Here is an 18248-nt window from a genome sequence, read left to right on the forward strand (position 1 = left end):
TGTGTAGGTATGTGAATATGCCACGGGTGACTGCACAAACAGTTCGGAACTTTTTGGACTTTTTCCATCTCTCCAACATAATTGTTTACAAACAATTTAAAGTTAACATGCAACAGTCGGTGTCAAATTTCATTGAAAAAAAAGTTACATTTGTAGGAAGCGTATCACTTTCACCAGTTGAAAAGAATATAGATTCTATATAGGTAGATATGCATTTTTTTTTATTGATAGAGTCCATAATGCCGAAAAATGATTGTACATGTACCACAGGGGCTTGTTACAATTGCCGGGTTTACTGTCCATACGAACCCCTGTTTTTTAGGGGTTCGTATGGATAGTAAACCCGGCAATTGTAACAAGCCCCTGTGCATGTACCAAGGATTTGTATAGTGAGAATATACAAATCCTTGATTGTACAATAAAATATAGAATTATTTGAAGTTTATGTAAGGCAAAACTTGGCCTATAGAATATTGTACCACAAGACAATATTTTATAACTATGTATCATGAAATATTGCCCTTGTTACATGGTATACAGACAATATTTCACAGATGAATACTATGAGTATGGAATTTTGTCTTGTTAAAGGGAGGTTATATTTTGTGTGAATTGAGACAATATTTCACAGATGAATACTATGAAATTTTGTCCTGTTCAAGGGAGGTGTTATTTTGGTTATATTTTGTGAGTATTGAGACAATATTTCATATACAGATTGTCATGGAATTTTGTGTCATGAAAGGGGAAGTTATCAACATGTATTCCCATAGGCGGATCCTGGGGGGCCCGGGCCCCCCCTTAGATCAGTCAGCGGGCCCCTCCTTAGGCAAAGTTCTTGATCCGCCACTGATTTCTGTAAGAGCAGGTAACAAAAAGTGTACATGTATATATAGGATTTTTTTTCCTACGGCAATGGCCTGTGTATATATTTACAAAATAAGTGACTGTCAGTTCATTACTTATATTGGTACATTAATATGAGGCAGGCATTGCCTGTGAATGGGGCCGAAGTCTGTATGAATGATTTTTATGTAACTTAAATAGGCCTATTTGTTAAAAAAAAAGAAACGGAAATACCGTAACATTTCCGATTTTGGTTCTGTAGCACAATGTACGTAGCACTTGTCTTCAACAACCCTCTAGAACTACAAAACATGATTAACATTAATTGCTTTGGATTTTAGCTAAAGGAAGGATATATATTTATTACAGCCTACAAAAAGCAATTATTATACCAGTAAAAACATGCCACAAATCTTATGAAATTGAAGATGGATTTGGATAATTAAATGGAAAAAACATGCCAATTGTTTTGAACGCCTCACATATAGGAATTCAAAAATCTGACAAAGATTCTGCTGACACAACAGTAAATGAAAATATACAGAAAGCACATAGAGCGATGTACAGTTTAATGGGTACAGGCCTCCATGGAGAGAATGGTTTAGATAGTAAAACTTCAATTTCATTGATAAGAACATATATTCTGCCAATATTAACTTATGGGTTGGAAATTTTATTACCAAAAGGAAAAATACTAAATAATATCTCTATTCAGTATAAAAAATGGACCAATTTCAAACAAATTTTGTCTTTAAATTCCAATGTAGCTGATTCTGCAGTTTATACCTTATCTGGTTTACTCAATATAGAAGCTAAAATCCATGTCAAAGCTATCAATCTTTTTGGAAACATATCTAGAGCTAAATGTACTGATTTAATTGAAACCGAAAGGCAGCTACGGATTAAACCCCATAATAGTCGCAGCTGGTTTATCGAAGTCAAGGAATTATGTTTAAAATATGAAATTAATGACTTGTATGCTTATTTAAACAACCCGTTATCAAAATTTCAATGGAAAAAGCTAGTTAAATCCAAAATTCATGACTATTGGACATCAAAAATTATTGATGAATCAAACGGTTATTCAACTCTTAAATTCATGGACCATAAATATAATATTGGATCTATAGGTATATCCTTTAGCAATTTCAGTTAGTGCAAATGTAAAGGACGTCAGAAAAATTCCTGTACGTCTTAAAATTTCAACTGGGAACTATATCCTACAAACCCACAAGGCATCATTTTCAAAGAATCATATAAGCTCAACTTGTAAACTCTGTAGTAAAGCTGATGAAACGGTGGAACACTTTATCCTATTGTGTGAAAAGTTAGAAGAGGCAAGAATACCACTTTTGTAAAAAATCCTAGATAATGGAAGTCTGATCCTATCTAGAGTTACAACTTCGTTTCCAATTGATCTTATCCAACTAATTATCAACCCGTTCTGACATCAATGCAAACAGAACTGTTGTTGAGGAAACCAGTACCATTTTGGAACCCCTGTGTAGACAGTTGCTTTATAATTTGCATAACAAGTGCTATGCTTTATTAGCTAATATAGATAAGCAAGGCAGTAGAAAATCTAACTTCTAAATGCTTAATAGTGTAGTATAGGAAGCTTGGCCTTGAAATTACATAACGGGCACACATGGTCCCAGAATGCGTTGTTTTTGCATGGAAAGAACATTTAATTTATTTCTATCAAAGATTTGATTGCTTTATTTGTGTGTGTAACATAAATTATTGAGGTGGTGAAAATTTTTATATGACCGCAAAAATTGAAATTTTTTGGTAGTATATTGGTATCACGTTGGCCTCGTCGTTGTTGTCCGTCGTAGTCCTCCGAAGACATTTTGTTTTCGCATTCTAACTTTAGTAAAAGTAAATAGAAATCTATAAAATTTAAACCATAAAAGGAAGGTTGGGATTGATTTTGGGTGTTTTGGTCCCAAGGGTTTTCGAGTTAGGGGCCAAAACAGGCCAAAATAAGCATTTTTCTTGGTTTTCGCTCAATAACTTTAGAATAAGTAAACAGAAATCTATGAAATTTTAACATAAGGTCTATGACCACAACAGGAAAGTTGCGATTGATTTTAGGAGTTTAAGTCCCAACTGTTTAGGAATTAGGGGCCAAAAACAGGTCCCAAAAATAAGCATTTTTCTTGTTTTTTGCACAATAACTTTAGTATACATGTAAGTTAATAGAAATCTACGAAATTTTAACACAAGGTTTATGACCACCAAAGAAAGTTGGGATTGATTTTTAGAGTTTTGGTCCCAAACGAATTAGGGGCCAAAAGGGTCCAAAATTAAACTTTGTTTGATTTCATCAAAAATTGAACTATTGGGGTTCTTTGATATACATGTACTGAATCTAACCATGTATTTAGAGTCTTAATTTTTGGCCCCGTTTTCAAATCGTTCTACATTAAGGTCCAAAGGGTCCAAAATTAAACTTAGTTTGATTTTTTAACAAAAATTGAATTCATGGGGTTCTTTGATATGCTGAATCTAAACATGTACTTAGTTTTTTTTATTATGGGCCCAGTTTTCAAATTGGTCCAAATCAGGGTCCAAAATAAAACTTTGTTTGAGTTCTTCAATATGCTGAATCTAACCATGTATTTAGATTTTTAATATTTAGGACCGGTTATCAAATTGGTCCACATGTACATTGAGGTCTAAAGGGCCCAAAATTGAACTTTATTTGATTTCATCAAAAATTGATTTTTGGGGGTTCTTTGATATGACGAATCTAACCATGTATTTAGATTTTGGATATTGGAATACCAAAAAAGGTGGATGGTAAGAATTGTCTGTGGGAGTTATGGCTCAAACCATTAAGGAATAAGGTGCAAAAAAGGAGGGGAAAAGGGTTTCCAGGTTAATGGACAATTACTTAAGTACAAAACTTAATTTAAAAGCAGTGTAAGGTTGGTAATTGAAACTCATTTCATTAGCTCACCTAAACTGCTCTTAAATTATGTATATATTGGAAATTTGCCAAAAACTTTGTTATTAATAAATTCCATTGGAAATTTGCCAAAAACCTTAGTTTAATGAACTTCATTGGAAATTTGCCAATATAAAATGTTGCATTGGAGTTATCTTTCTTTGTTCAGAATAGTAGTCAAATCAACTTAAATCATGACTGTATGACATTTTATATTTTATGATGTATTAAATGAGTAGTTATTGTTGAAAACTCCATTAGAAATTTGAATTGAGATCATTTTTGGAATAAGGGAAATGGGGAGGTGAAAACAAATTGGTGGGGTTCTATTTTTCTTATATCAGATTTCTGAAATGAAAAAGAAAATTTCTTCAAATATCAAAGGATTAATATTCAACAGCATAGTGAATTGCTCATTTTAAGTTCATTAGACCAGATTCATTCTGTGTCAGAAACCTATGCTGTGTCAACTATATATTTAATCACAAACCAACTAGAATATGAACTGAAATACCGACCTTAGTAGCTAATGAACCAAATAGTGCCTTAAAATAAATGAAGAGGATGATTTAATTGGAATGTCTAAACTTGACAAGGATAGCACATTGTATTGGGGTAAACATCTCGTTTAAAATGTCTAAACTTGACAAGGATAGCACATTGTATTAGGGTAAACATCTCGTTTAAAATGTCTAAACTTGACAAGGATAGCACATTGTATTGGGGTAAACATCTTGTTTAAAATGTCTAAACTTGACAAGGATAGCACATTGTATTAGGGTAAACATCTCGTTTAAAATGTCTAAACTTGACAAGGATAGCACATTGTATTGGGGTAAACATCTCGTTTAAAATGTCTAAACTTGACAAGGATAGCACATTGTATTGGGGTAAACATCTCGTTTAAAATGTCTAAACTTGACAAGGATAGCACATTGTATTGGGGTAAACATCTCGTTTAAAATGTCTAAACTTGACAAGGATAGCACATTGTATTGGGGTAAACATCTCGTTTAAAATGTCTAAACTTGACAAGGATAGCACATTGTATTGGGGTAAACATCTCGTTTAAAATGTCTAAACTTGACAAGGATAGCACATTGTATTGGGGTAAACATCTCGTTTAAAATGTCTAAACTTGACAAGGATAGCACATTGTATTGGGGTAAACATCTCGTTTAAAATGTCTAAACTTGACAAGGATAGCACATTGTATTGGGGTAAACATCTCGTTTAAAATGTCTAAACTTGACAAGGATAGCACATTGTATTGGGGTAAACATCTCGTTTAAAATGTCTAAACTTGACAAGGATAGCACATTGTATTGGGGTAAACATCTCGTTTAAAATGTCTAAACTTGACAAGGATAGCACATTGTATTGGGGTAAACATCTCGTTTAAAATGTCTAAACTTGACAAGGATAGCACATTGTATTGGGGTAAACATCTCGTTTAAAATGTCTAAACTTGACAAGGATAGCACATTGTATTGGGGTAAACATCTCGTTTAAAATGTCTAAACTTGACAAGGATAGCACATTGTATTGGGGTAAACATCTTGTTTAAAATGTCTAAACTTGACAAGGATAGCACATTGTATTGGGGTAAACATCTTGTTTAAAATGTCTAAACTTGACAAGGATAGCACATTGTATTGGGGTAAACATCTTGTTTAAAATGTATGAACAGAACATATAAAGCCCTCACAGGGACATCATGACAACCACTTAAACTGTTAACAAGTCTAGAAAAAGCAGGGACATCCTGACAACAGTTTAACTGTGAACAAGTTAAGGAAAAACAAGAATGTTCTGACACCTGAGTTAAACAAGTCTAAGAAAAGCAGGGATCTCCTGATCAAAGTTAAACTGTAGAAAAGTCTATGTAAAACAAGAATTAAGGTCCTGACCACCTGAGTTGAATTGTAAACAAATCAAGGAAAATTTGGACATCACGACAACTTGCTAAACAAAACTTTCAAGGAAAAACAAGGGTGCCAAGGCCGTAACTACCCTTGAGGCAAGTGAGGCAATTGCCTCACTAAAATTTCGACACTGATTATTTTTTTTAAACATATATATAAATATAATAATCGTTTGCTTTTCTGTTCTATAGCTTGTGACGTCATCACTCCTTTTAAACTATTCTTCCTGGATATAACTCAGCATCTCAACCACTGATGTTTTTCAAATACATTAACCTAGTAGCGATAATCATCATGGATCTCTAGTTAAAAACAGGCTCTTTCAGAAAAAGGAAAAGTGACACTGAAGGTAAAGAAGGAATAATTCTAGTAAACTAGTTTTTTTGTGAACAGAGTCTGAGTATTGCATATATAACTTCATTAGAACAATCCAAAAACGATAAGTAGACTGACAAAGCAAGTACTGGTCTTCGGAAGGGTGCAGTCCTGTCTGCGTATTCATTTCTCCGTTTCACCAACTTTAGACAAATCAAGTACTGGGCATCACAAGGGGGTAGTCCTGTCTGCGTATTCATTTCATGAACTTTAATCTTTCTCTTTACAGATAAATAAAATATAAATAATATGAAACAAGGATGGATAGTTTTTATCTATGTTTCTTTAACCTTAAAAATTGAAAGAATATCCCATATTCCAGTTTGATATTATTGAGGAATGGTAGAACCTTTTACACAGGATTTTGTCTTTACTTATTCGGGACTACGGAATTTCGTTTCGTTACATTCGGGGTTTCGGAATCGAATACCTCAACCCCTAACCTTAAATTTATAGATTCTGGAACTAAAATACCACCAACTATTTCCAGAAATAATTTGAAATTACTGACCTACATGTAAACGTCAAAAACTCCATTCCAATTCTCCTGTACCCATATCATATATACTTACTCTAGATATATCCCTAGTTTGTCTACTCTTTGTCAGCGTAAAAGCGAGTTTAATATTTTGTAACTGCGACTGTATGGTGGTGCTTACAGGAAAGCTTAATTCCCTTTTGCAAACAAACATGACTGTTACTACCGATGCTGCTCCCAAATTTCTGACGGAGAAGGAATTGGAAGAAGACATTGATCATTGTGTTGATGATGGTGATGATAACGTGCTACCTTTAGAAACACAGACTGCCCTGAAACGACTGAAAACTTGGAAAAGAGCATGCACGAGTGGCGAGAGATTGTGCGGTCTTGCCATGCTCCCTTCATCGCGATAAGGATATCAGCAGATCAAATTATGATTCTGAAACGATTTGACTGAACCGGCCATAGAAAAATTTGGCAAACTCTGACTGAATCGATGTTTGTTCTATGTTCTGGCAGCAGATTCAAATCAGTGATATTTGGATAATTATCTTACACATAAATTAAATAAAGTTGTTAAAAATTTGGTGTAAGTAAAAGTCTTAAAATATGAGAAATTTATATAAAAAGTGTCCAAATTCAAATCATTATCAAACTCTCTAAAAATGCCTAGAATTCAGGATTTTGCACCATTCATTTCATACCCTCCAAAAAAAATTTCGCCTCGCTTCGCTCGGCTCGATTGTTTTGCCTCACTAAAATAAGATGCCCAGTTACGGCCTTGGGTGCCCTGACCACATTTGATCACATTTAAACTGTAAACAAGTCTAAGAAAAGCAGGGACATCCTGACCACCATGGCCAGTTTAACTTAACAAAGTCAAGGAAAACAAGGATGTCCTTACCACAGTTAAACTGTAAACAAATCTAGGAAAACAAGGATGTCCTACCACCAGTTAGGCTGTAAACAAGTCTAGGTAAAACAAGGACTTCCTGACCACAGTAAACCTGTAAACAAGTCTAGGGAAAACTTAAATCCTATTTTTGTATAGAGTAAATATAATACCCCTTGAAAATATTATTCTTTGAAAATTTTATTGTAAGTGTTCTCCTGTGTACAGTATTTGCCAGATTTGTATGAATTTATAATTAAATTGTAATTAAACACATCTTTGTAAAACATGGACATTCTGACCACCTGAAAAAAACTGTAAACAAAAATAGGGACATGAGGACCAGTTAAACTGTAAACAAGTCGAGGAAAACAATGATATCCTGACCACAGTTAAACTGTAAACAAGTCAACTTAGTCTAGGAAAACAAGAATGTTCTGACCACCAGCTCAACTGTAAACATTCAAGGAAAAACCAGGATATCTTGACCACATTTAAACTGTGGTGACTTAACTGTAAACAAGTCTAGGAAAAACCACATGTTTAACTGTAAACAAAGTAATGAAAAACAAGGATGTTCTTGTTCTTACCATCGGTTAAACAGTAAAAAAGTCTAGGAAAAACTAGAAGGCCCTGACCACCTGAATTGAATTGTAAACAAGTCAAAGAAAATTGAGACATCATGACGACTTCTTAAACATTCAAGGAAAAGCAAGGATATCCTGACCACATTTAAACTGTAAACAAGTATAAGAAAAGCAGGGACATCTTGACCACAAGTTAAAACTTAAACAATAAATTAATACCCCATGGAAATATTATTTCTTTTGAAATTGCATTGTAACGGAAGTGTTCTCCTGTGTGCAATATTTGTATATGAATTTATAATTATCAGCATTGTCTCGAACAACTTAGAAACTCAAACTGAATACAATGTTCTCCCAAGCCTACATTTCTTAAAAATTATCAACTATTTTCAAAGAGTTATATAGCCAAGAGAGCCGTGGTGTAGTGGTTAGTGCATCGCACTACTATCACAAAGGTTCCTGGTTAGATTCCTGTTTGGGATGAAAATTTCAGGGACTGAATTTTCGGCTCTCCCTTTACACCATTTATGAGTATGGTCTTGAGGAAACGATGATAGTCCTTTGGAAGGGGACGATAACCCTTATGAAACTGAATCGTTTGCTGCAAGCTAGTGGCAAACAAAAAGTTTGCAGGAACACAGAAAATAGTGCTTGCAGCAAGTTTGCAGAAACATCAATGTTTGCCGTAAGATTGCCAGAAAGTTTGAAATAATAAAGAATTTTTGCCGCAAGATTGCAGAAAACATTGACCATTTTATATGTTTGCCGCAAGATTGCAGAAAACTTTGGCCATTCTATATGTTTGCCAGAACATTGCAGGAATTACACAATATTGACTGGGCATGCCTAGTTGGTACTTCCTGGATGCTAACAATTTGAAATTGTGGCTAGGTCAATGTTGGTTGTGTTTGGAAATGCATTTCACATTTAAGAGATCAAGGAGGAATTTTGGTTCAATAATATGGGATAATCAGTATGTAATTTTGTATACGTAAGTACAAATGATTAATAGAACTTCATGCTTTAATGAAATAATTAATGTTATCATCAAACATAATTTAGTAAGCAACTATATATACATGTATGTGTGATTAAAAACTTATTATAATCTATTATAAGTTTTAATTTGTAACTGATGTACTGCACCATCATGATCATGTTTATTAAGATTAAGTTAAATTCTGTAATGCAATTATTACCTAGCTTCATAGTCTCAATACACATTTGAGATTTTACCTTGTTCATTTTTTAATACAGGTATATTATGTCATTTGAGAATGACTCCTGCCCATTTTTCAAAACTCAAATGCATGTATGTATTTCCTTAAATCTCATGAGTTTGTAAGAATTCTTTCAATGACTGTTTGTATAAAGACAGGAATAGACTTCGTTAAAATGTTGCTGTGTAATTTGAAAGAGATAAATTGAATGTGTCTTCACACATGACATTAGTATATGTGTAGTTCCTGCAAGTTTGCAACAAACATTTGCCACAAGCTTGCAGCAAACAATTTCTGCAATCTTGCAGCAAATCTAATTTACATAATTATGTTTACAGCATCTTGCCGCAAACTTCATTTGCATGTTAAAATGGTTGCGGCAAGTTTGCAGCAAACGTTTGCTGCAAGCTTGCGGCAATGTTTGCTGCAAACTTGCTGCAAATGTTTGCTGCAGGGCCTTTTTTTTTTGTAAGGGAAATGGCTGACCCGTGTTAAGAGAGAGCCATATCTCTTGCATGTTAAAGACACCCTTATAGATTTCGAAAAAGAGCAGGCTAATGGCGCTACAAGGCAGCACTCGCACCAGCAAAGTGGAAATGGATTAATTCAAGTTGCAAAACTTGTTTCCCAATCCACTATAAATAAATATGTTTAAACTAAAGAGTTAGCCACTTGGAAATATCAATTTTATGGAAAGTTTGCACTGTAAGTCCTCCCAAGTCTACCTTTATTTAAGAAACGTACAAAAAGTTTTATTGACCTTAGACATGTTGGACAGATATAATATGTGTCAAAACAGGATACCCTGTAACTCTGTTCTTTTGTTATTTTAGTATTTATGTTTGAACCAGTGTTTTTTCTTTCTTTTTCAGTGAATGGTAGAATATAAAGTCATTTGAAGCTAAAGGAAATGGAGTTTGACAAATCAGTCCTGGAAAAATTATCAGCACATGAAAGACTGAAAATTAATCGACAGTTACGACAAAAACAGATTGAAAGTTACCTGAGGTTTGTTAGAGACCTCAAAGAAAGAGGTAGTGGTTCTGTCAAAAAGCCATGCAAACCTAACAGAAAAAATACTAGACCTTTTTTTCCTGAAGATATACTGCTCCAGGATGCTGTTGAAAATTTTGATGATAAAGAAGGTAAATTAAGATTACATGTACAATAAGTTTGTTGCTAATGTACATGTGATATATATATATATATAAAGATACTATACATAGCAAATTAAAACAATTTAACTTTTCTAAAACAATCTATGTTGTCACATATTGTAAAGATTGATATGTGCTGTAATTATAAGTAGACACTGTTTTATGGTAGAATTTTATATTATATCCTTTCTTTATCATTGAGAATTTGAGATAGAAAATGTTAAGCCTCGGTCACACCTTGCCGGATAAGACGAACGGACACCTAATGGATGAAAATAAAAGTTGTCCGTTGACAAAATTGTTGTCCATTGGGAGTCTGTTGATGTACTGACTAAATAAAACGGACGCTTAACGAATGCATAACGGACATGCAACGGATATGCAACGTACGAGAAACGGAAAGAACTGATGTCGAATGTACATCCAACAGACGAGTACCGCATAAAACAGACACCTAATGGAAGCGTACAGGATAAAACAGATAAACAAGATGTACGGAAAAATTAAAGGTGACAACAATAATACATGTAAATCGCATAGATATTCAAAATGTTTTTGTGTAACTGGTTTTGATTTGTTCTTCAAAATACCGCCAAAGGGCAGTGTCTGGCCTGAATAAGAGCTGCTTGATTGTGAAGACGTGCCCTTACTCTTAAGATTGATTATAAATAATAAGATTTCATGAACCTTAATAAAACTAATTGGCATTTCTGATGCGAAATTTTCCATTGGCATTTATCCGTTTCAGATCTGTTCATCATCTGTTTTATCTGTTATATGTCCGGTAGAAGTCCGTTTCACATTCGTTCAACATCTGTTTTATCTGTTAGACGTCTGTTAGAAGTCTGTTGGTGAATTTATCTGCCAGACCTCCAACGGATGAATAACGGAATGTAACGGATACAAAACGGAAACGAAATGGACGAGTACCGTACAAAACGGACGCCTACCGGACGTTCAACGGACATTTCATCCGTTGAATGTTCGTTCAAAGTTTTTAACATGCTCAAAATTTTCCACCTGACAGAACGAATGTAGAAGTATAAAACGCACACTTAACGGACACACAAGGGATATGGATGGAACAGACATGAATAGATTGAAAAAAAGTTATCCGTTAGACATCCATTTGAGCTATCTGTTAAGTTGTGACCGAGGCTTTGGAATTAAAAGTTTTTCATTTCAAGACATTGTATTAAGAATTATTGCCATATTTATCTATACAGTAACATATGTATTACATGTACCTGGTTTTTATCCATACCCATATAACTGCTTTAAAATACTTTATTGTTTTATTTTTAGTAACAAGATCATTACAACATGGTTCTAACCAAAATTTTAGAACAGGAAATGGGACATCCTTGTTACATAAGGTGAGTTAGAAAGAGCTGATATTTACTATTCACAAACTTCAACCGTCTCTTCATTAGGATAGAGCTTCAATATTCATGTAAGAAGCACAACATATCATTTAATAAAAAAAATAATTTAAAGTGCAATTTCAATAATTGTTTGAACTCTTAATTTGTTTTGTTCCATAACTTTCCAAATATTTCTTTCATAATATATGACCAGTGCATCAACTTGGACAAACTTATCAACTATTCAAAAATAAAGTTTTTAATTTATTAACTACTGGATAAAATTAATGAATATTTCATGCTGCTAAATCACTCAATTCAGTAAGATAGGGATACAGAAGGCGCAAAGAATAGGGTTGTTATAGAACTAAGAGAGTGTAAATTAATCATGTTACATAAGTGCCAAAAGAATAATGTTGGTGGAAGTAAGTTGATAATCTGTTGCATGTCTGGTCACTGATTCCCTGACGGATTCAGACATGGGTGCATCCAGAACCCCCCTCTAAGAAAACAAATAAATACAGTAGTTAAAATAACAACCAATTTATGTTGAAATATGGTTCTTCAACTTTTGATTATCTGGAACCCCCTCCCTTAACATCCAATCCTGGATCTGTGCATGAAGTCATTCAGCTCAGTATCATATATACAGTACCTTAACATTTCTTATAGTGTGCATCAGATGATAATGCAGTAACAGCAGCCATTTTAATCAGCCATGGAGCAGACATCAATATACAGGATGATGATTGGTGGACACCTTTACACACTGCTTGTTCATGTGACTCTGTGGATATGGTACAGTTATTACTCAATGTAAGTTGCTAGGTGTTTCAACCAGATATATATTGTTTATTTTTTCCAGATTATTGTACTTTTTATTATCATAAATGTTTAATTCATAATGTTTATTAATAAGTCTTATTATTAAAGCTCTCCTTTCCCTTAAAAAAAATAGAATAATGGACTATTCATTTACATTTTTGCTTGTTACAAGGAGAATTTGGATCTTTTTAATTTCAACAAAAAACTGAGTCATAATAGTAAAGATAAAAGTGATACAGTTTCCAAATAGGATATTTAATACCAATCACTCAAATGTATACTTTGGAAAGTTGTCTCATTGGCACACATACCACATCTTCTTATATCTATATATCTCTAAAAAAAACCATGACTATTATCAAGAAATAAACTAATGGCTTTAATATCCTTTCTTGGTCTACTAAAATGACTTATGTGCGACTTTGATTTCATAAGAATGGTGCTGATATTAACCTGGTTGATGTTGATGGATTTTTTGCTGGAGACCATTGTCAGGACGGATCAGAATGTCAACAAGTTATCAATAATTACATGGAGACACATGGTATGTATATTTACAATGCACTTCTTTTATTTCTCTGCACTATACTACAATGGTCTATAGATTGAGTATATAGTCACTGTATAGTGTTCTCCCCAGGGCATTTTAGCACCATGGTATTGTGATACTGTCTGAATTGGTTTTCTTATAGATTATGTTATAGATGTGATGCTACCTGAAGTGGTTTTTGTCAAGCCTGCAACTTTTGTTGCAGAAAGCTCGACATAGGGATAGTGATCCGGCGGTGGCGGCTACGGCGGCAGCGGCGTTAGCTAAGTTCTTAAAAGGTTTATATTTTAGAAGGTGAAAGACCTGGATGCTTCATACTTTGTATATAGATGCCTCATGTTACGAAGTTTCCGTCAGTCACATGTTCAATGTCCTTGACCTCATTTTCATGGTTCAGTGACAGTGAGTGACCACTTGAAAAAAAAGTTCAGAATTTTTGTAATGTTGAATTCTCTCTTATTATAAGTAATAGGATAACTATATTTGGTATGTGCGTACCTTGCAAGGTCCTCCTGCCCGTCAGACAGTTTTCACTTGACCTCGACCTCATTTCATGGATCAGTGAACAAGGTTAAGTTTTGATGGTCAAGTCCATATCTCAGATACTGTAAGCAATAGGGCTAGTAAATTTGGTGTATGGAAGGACTTGAAGGTGTACATGTCCAACTGGCAGGTGTCATCTGACCTTGACCTCATTTTCATGGTTCAATGGTTATAGATACGTTTTTGTGTTTTGGTCTGTTTTTCTCATACTTTATGCAATAGGTCTACTATATTTGTTGTATGGAATGATTGTAAGGTGTACTTGTCTAGCGGGCAGATGTCATCTGACCTTGACCTCATTTTCATTGTTCAGTGGTCAAAGTTAAGTTTTTAAGTTTTGGTCTTTTTATCTAATATTATATGCCAAAGGTCAACTATATTTGGTGTATGGAAATATATTATGATCTATATGTCAGTCCCGCAGGTTTTATTTGACCATAACCTCAATTGCATGGTTCATTGCACAGTGTTACGTTTTTGTGTTTTGGTCTATTTTTCTTAAACTATAAGTAATAGGTCAACTATATTTGTTGTATGGAAGCATTGTTAGCTGTACATGTCTGCCTGGCATGGTTCTTCTGACCTTGACCTCATTTTTATGGTTCATTGGTCTTTGTTTAGCTATCTTGGTTAATGTTAAGTTCAGTCACAGTTGTAATAAAGCTTTATACTTAGGACTATCAACATAATATCAATGATTAGTAAAGAAGGCGAGACATTTCAGTGTGTGCACTCTTGTCTTATAGATTATGTTATAGATGTGATGCTATAGTTATAGAAAAAGATGGTATTTCAATTCTCCTGTTTACCAGGATGCTTAATGAAATATCTGGGGAGAACACTGTCCAGGTGTATATGTGCAACTAAAAGTGTTAACCTGACTTTGACCTCATTTTCATGATTCAGTGATCATTATTCAGCTTTCCTGACATGGATTATTTTGTAGTAAATTATAGGTCTACTATATTTGATTGATAAGATAATTGTAAGATAGAAGCTGAGTTTGTTTTAAAAAGATGATCTTCTCAGCTGGTTACTATAAAAGTAAGTTTGCACTAAGTTTGGTCCTTACAATTATTATTATTTGTAAATATTTTCTAAAAGTGCCAATCTGACCTTGACATTGTTTTTGATATGTGTCGCCAAAGCGGGACACATGTATCCAAAATTCTGTCGCCTGATGAGTTTACATCGAGGTTCAGTCTGTGGTAAAACAAATTATACATCAATAACTCTGTCAAACCTTCATAGAATTTTATGGAATTTGGACAAAAACTTGTTTATGAACAAAACACAGTATCCAGAGTAAAAATTTGGAAATAAAATTGAGAATGGAAATGGGGAATGTGTCAAAGAGACCACACCCCGACCGTAGAGCAGACAACAGCCGAAAGCCACCAATGGGTCTTCAATGCAGCGAGAAACTCCAGCACCTGGAGTCGTCTGGCGTCATTAACTTTTACAAAAATCTTCTCCTCTGAAACTACTGGGCCAAATTAAACCAAACTTGGCCACAATCATCATTGGGGTATCTAGTTTAAAAATGTGTGGCGTGACCCGGCCAGCCAACCAAGTTGGCCGCCATTGCTTATAATAGAACATAGGGGTAAAATAATTTTGGCTTATAACTCTGAAACCAAAGCATTTAGAGCAAATCTGACATGGGGTAAAATTGTTTATTAAGAATTAATCTATCTGCCCTGAAATTTTCAAATGAATTGGACAACCGGTTGTTGGGTTGCTGCCCCTGAATTGGTAATTTTAAGGAAATTTTGCTGTTTTTGGTTATTACCTTGAATATTATTATAGATAGAGATAAACTGTAAACAGCAATAATGTTCAGCAAAGTAAGATCTACAAGTAAGTTTTACATGGTCAAAATGGTCATTTGACCCCTGAAGGAGTTATTGCCCTTTATAGTCATTTTTTATCAATTTTTTCATAAATTTTTGTTATCTTTTACAAAAATCTTCTCCTCTGAAACTACTGGGCAAACTTAACCATACTTAGCCACAATCATTATTAGGGTATTTTGTTTAAAAAAATGTGTATGGTGACCCGGCCAACCAACCAAGATGGTAACCATGGCTATAAAAATCGGGGTAAAATGTAGATTTTGGCTTATAACTTTGAAACAGTAGCATTTAGAGCAAATCTGACAAGGTGTTAAATTGTTTATCAAGTCAATATCTATCTGCCCTGAAATTTTCAGATGAATTTGACAACTGACTGTTGTGTTGCTGCCCCCCAATTGGTAATTTTTAAGGAAATTTTTCGGTTTTTATACGACCGCAAAAATTTTAATTTTTTGGTCGTATATTGCTATCACGTTGGCGTCGTCGTCCGCGTCGTCGTCGTCGTCCGAATACTTTTAGTTTTCGCACTCTAACTTTAGTAAAAGTGAATAGAAATCAATGAAATTTTAACACAAGGTTTATTACCACAAAAGGAAGGTTGGGATTGATTTTGGGAGTTTTTGTCCCAATATTTTAGGAATTAGGGGCCAAAAAGGGCCCAAATAAGCATTTTCTTGGTTTTCGCACTATAACTTTAGTTTAAGTGAATAGAAATCTATGAAATTTTGACACAAGGTTTATGACCACAAAAGGACGGTTGGGATTGATTTTGGGAGTTTTGGTTCCAACCGTTTAGGAATTAAGGGCCAAAAAAGGGCCCAAAATAAGCATTATTCTTGGTTTTCGCACAATAACTTTAGTATAAGTAAATAGAAATCAATGAAATTTAAACACAAGGTTTATGACCACAAAAGGAAGGTTAGGATTGATTTTTGGAGTTTTGGTCCCAACAGTTTAGGAATAAGGGTCCAAAATTGAACTTTGTGTGATTTCATCAAAAAATGAATAATTGGGGTTCTTTGATATGCCGAATCTAACTATGTATGTATATTCTTAATTTTTGGTCCCGTTTTCAAATTGGTCTACATTAAGGTCCAAAGGGTCCAAAATTAAACTTAGTTTGATTTTAATAAAAATTGAATCTTTGGGGTTCTTTGATATGCTGAATTTAAAAATGTACTTAGATTTTTAATTATTGGCCTAGTTTTCAAGTTGGTCCAAATGGGGGTCCAAAATTAAACTTTGTTTGATTTCATCAAAAATTGAATAAATGGGTTCTTTGATATGCCAAATCTAACTGTGTATGTAGATTCTTAATTTTTGGTCCAGTTTTCAAATTGGTCTACATTAAGGTCCAAAGGGTCCAAAATTAAACTAAGTTTGATTTTAACAAAAATTAAATTCTCGGGCTTATTTGATATGCTTTATCTAAACATGTACTTTGATTTTTGATTATGGGCCCAGTTTTCAAGTTGGTCCAAACCAGGATTCCATATCAAGTATTGTGCAATAGCAAGAAATTTTCAATTGCACAGTATTGCACAATAGCAAGAAATATCTAATTGCACAATATTGTGCAATAGCAATTAATTTTCAATTGGAGTTATCTTTCTTTGTATAGAATAGTAGTTGATAATATATGTTGGAAATTTGCCAGACATGAATGATGTCATTTTCTATTTTTATTTGCCAATAACTTTATGTAAATAACTTCATTGGAAATTTGCCAATATAAAATGTTGCTGATGAAGCTTTTTTTCCTTATCTTATCTAAAATGTTTTTAGATAATGTATGTTGGACATTTGCCAGACATAACTATGATGTCATTTTCTATTTTTATTTGCCAATAACTTTATGTAAATAACTTCATTGGAAATTTGCCAATATGTTGCTGATGAAGTTTTTTTTATTGTTTTATACAATAAACAATGTATATTCACTTTTACTACCAACCAATCTTTACCATTCAGTGATAACAAGCACTTTATTTTACATTTTAATATTTTATGATGTATTTAAAAGAGTAGTTATTGTTGCAAACTCCATTAGAAATTTGAATTGATATCAGTTTTGGAAAAAGGGAAACGGGGATGTGAAGAAAAAAAATGGGGGGGGGGGGGGGGGGGGGGGGGGGGGGGGGTGTTAAATTTTTCTCATTTCAGATTTCATAAATAAAAAGAAAATTTCTTCAAACATTTTTTTTAGAGGATTAATATTCAACAGCATAGTGAATTGCTCAAAGGCAAAAAAAAATTTTTAAGTTCATTAGACCACATTCATTCTGTGTCAGAAACCTATGCTGTGTCAACTATTTAATTTTAGATTTAAATAAGTTTGAAGAAGAAATCTTTAATTAATTTGTAAAATCTTGACATTTGTTTTGTGTAAAAAAAACCATGTAACGTCAAAAATTTGATCACAATCCAAATTCAGAGCTGTATCACGCTTGAATGTTTTGTCCATACTTGCCCCAACTGTTCAGGGTTTGCGGTCGTATAAAGCTGCGCCCTGCGGAGCACCTGGTTGGTTTTTATCTTGAATACTATTATAGATAGAGATAAACTGTAAACTGCAATAATGTTCAGCAAAGTAAGATCTACAAATAAGTCAAAATGACCAAAATGGTCAGTTGACCTCTTAAGGAGTTATTGCCCTTTATAGTCAATTTTTAAC

General features: G+C 33.7%; 1 protein-coding gene across 8 annotated transcripts in view; it reads left to right on the top strand.

Moving 5' to 3' along the window:
• Window positions 1-18248, top strand: part of LOC139514510 (unconventional myosin-XVI-like) — a 119926-nt gene continuing 101678 nt past the window's right edge. For all 8 annotated transcript variants that reach the window (XM_071303860.1, XM_071303864.1, XM_071303865.1 and 5 more), the window contains exons 1-5: window positions 1-203; window positions 10152-10424; window positions 11742-11812; window positions 12473-12616; window positions 13061-13169. In XM_071303860.1, the coding sequence (XP_071159961.1) occupies window positions 10190-10424; window positions 11742-11812; window positions 12473-12616; window positions 13061-13169 (559 nt within the window). In that variant the 5' untranslated portion in view covers window positions 1-203; window positions 10152-10189. The remainder of the gene's footprint in view (window positions 204-10151; window positions 10425-11741; window positions 11813-12472; window positions 12617-13060; window positions 13170-18248) is intronic.

The sequence above is a fragment of the Mytilus edulis genome, chromosome 3, assembly GCF_963676685.1.
Source record: "Mytilus edulis chromosome 3, xbMytEdul2.2, whole genome shotgun sequence".
NCBI lineage: Eukaryota > Metazoa > Mollusca > Bivalvia > Mytilida > Mytilidae > Mytilus > Mytilus edulis.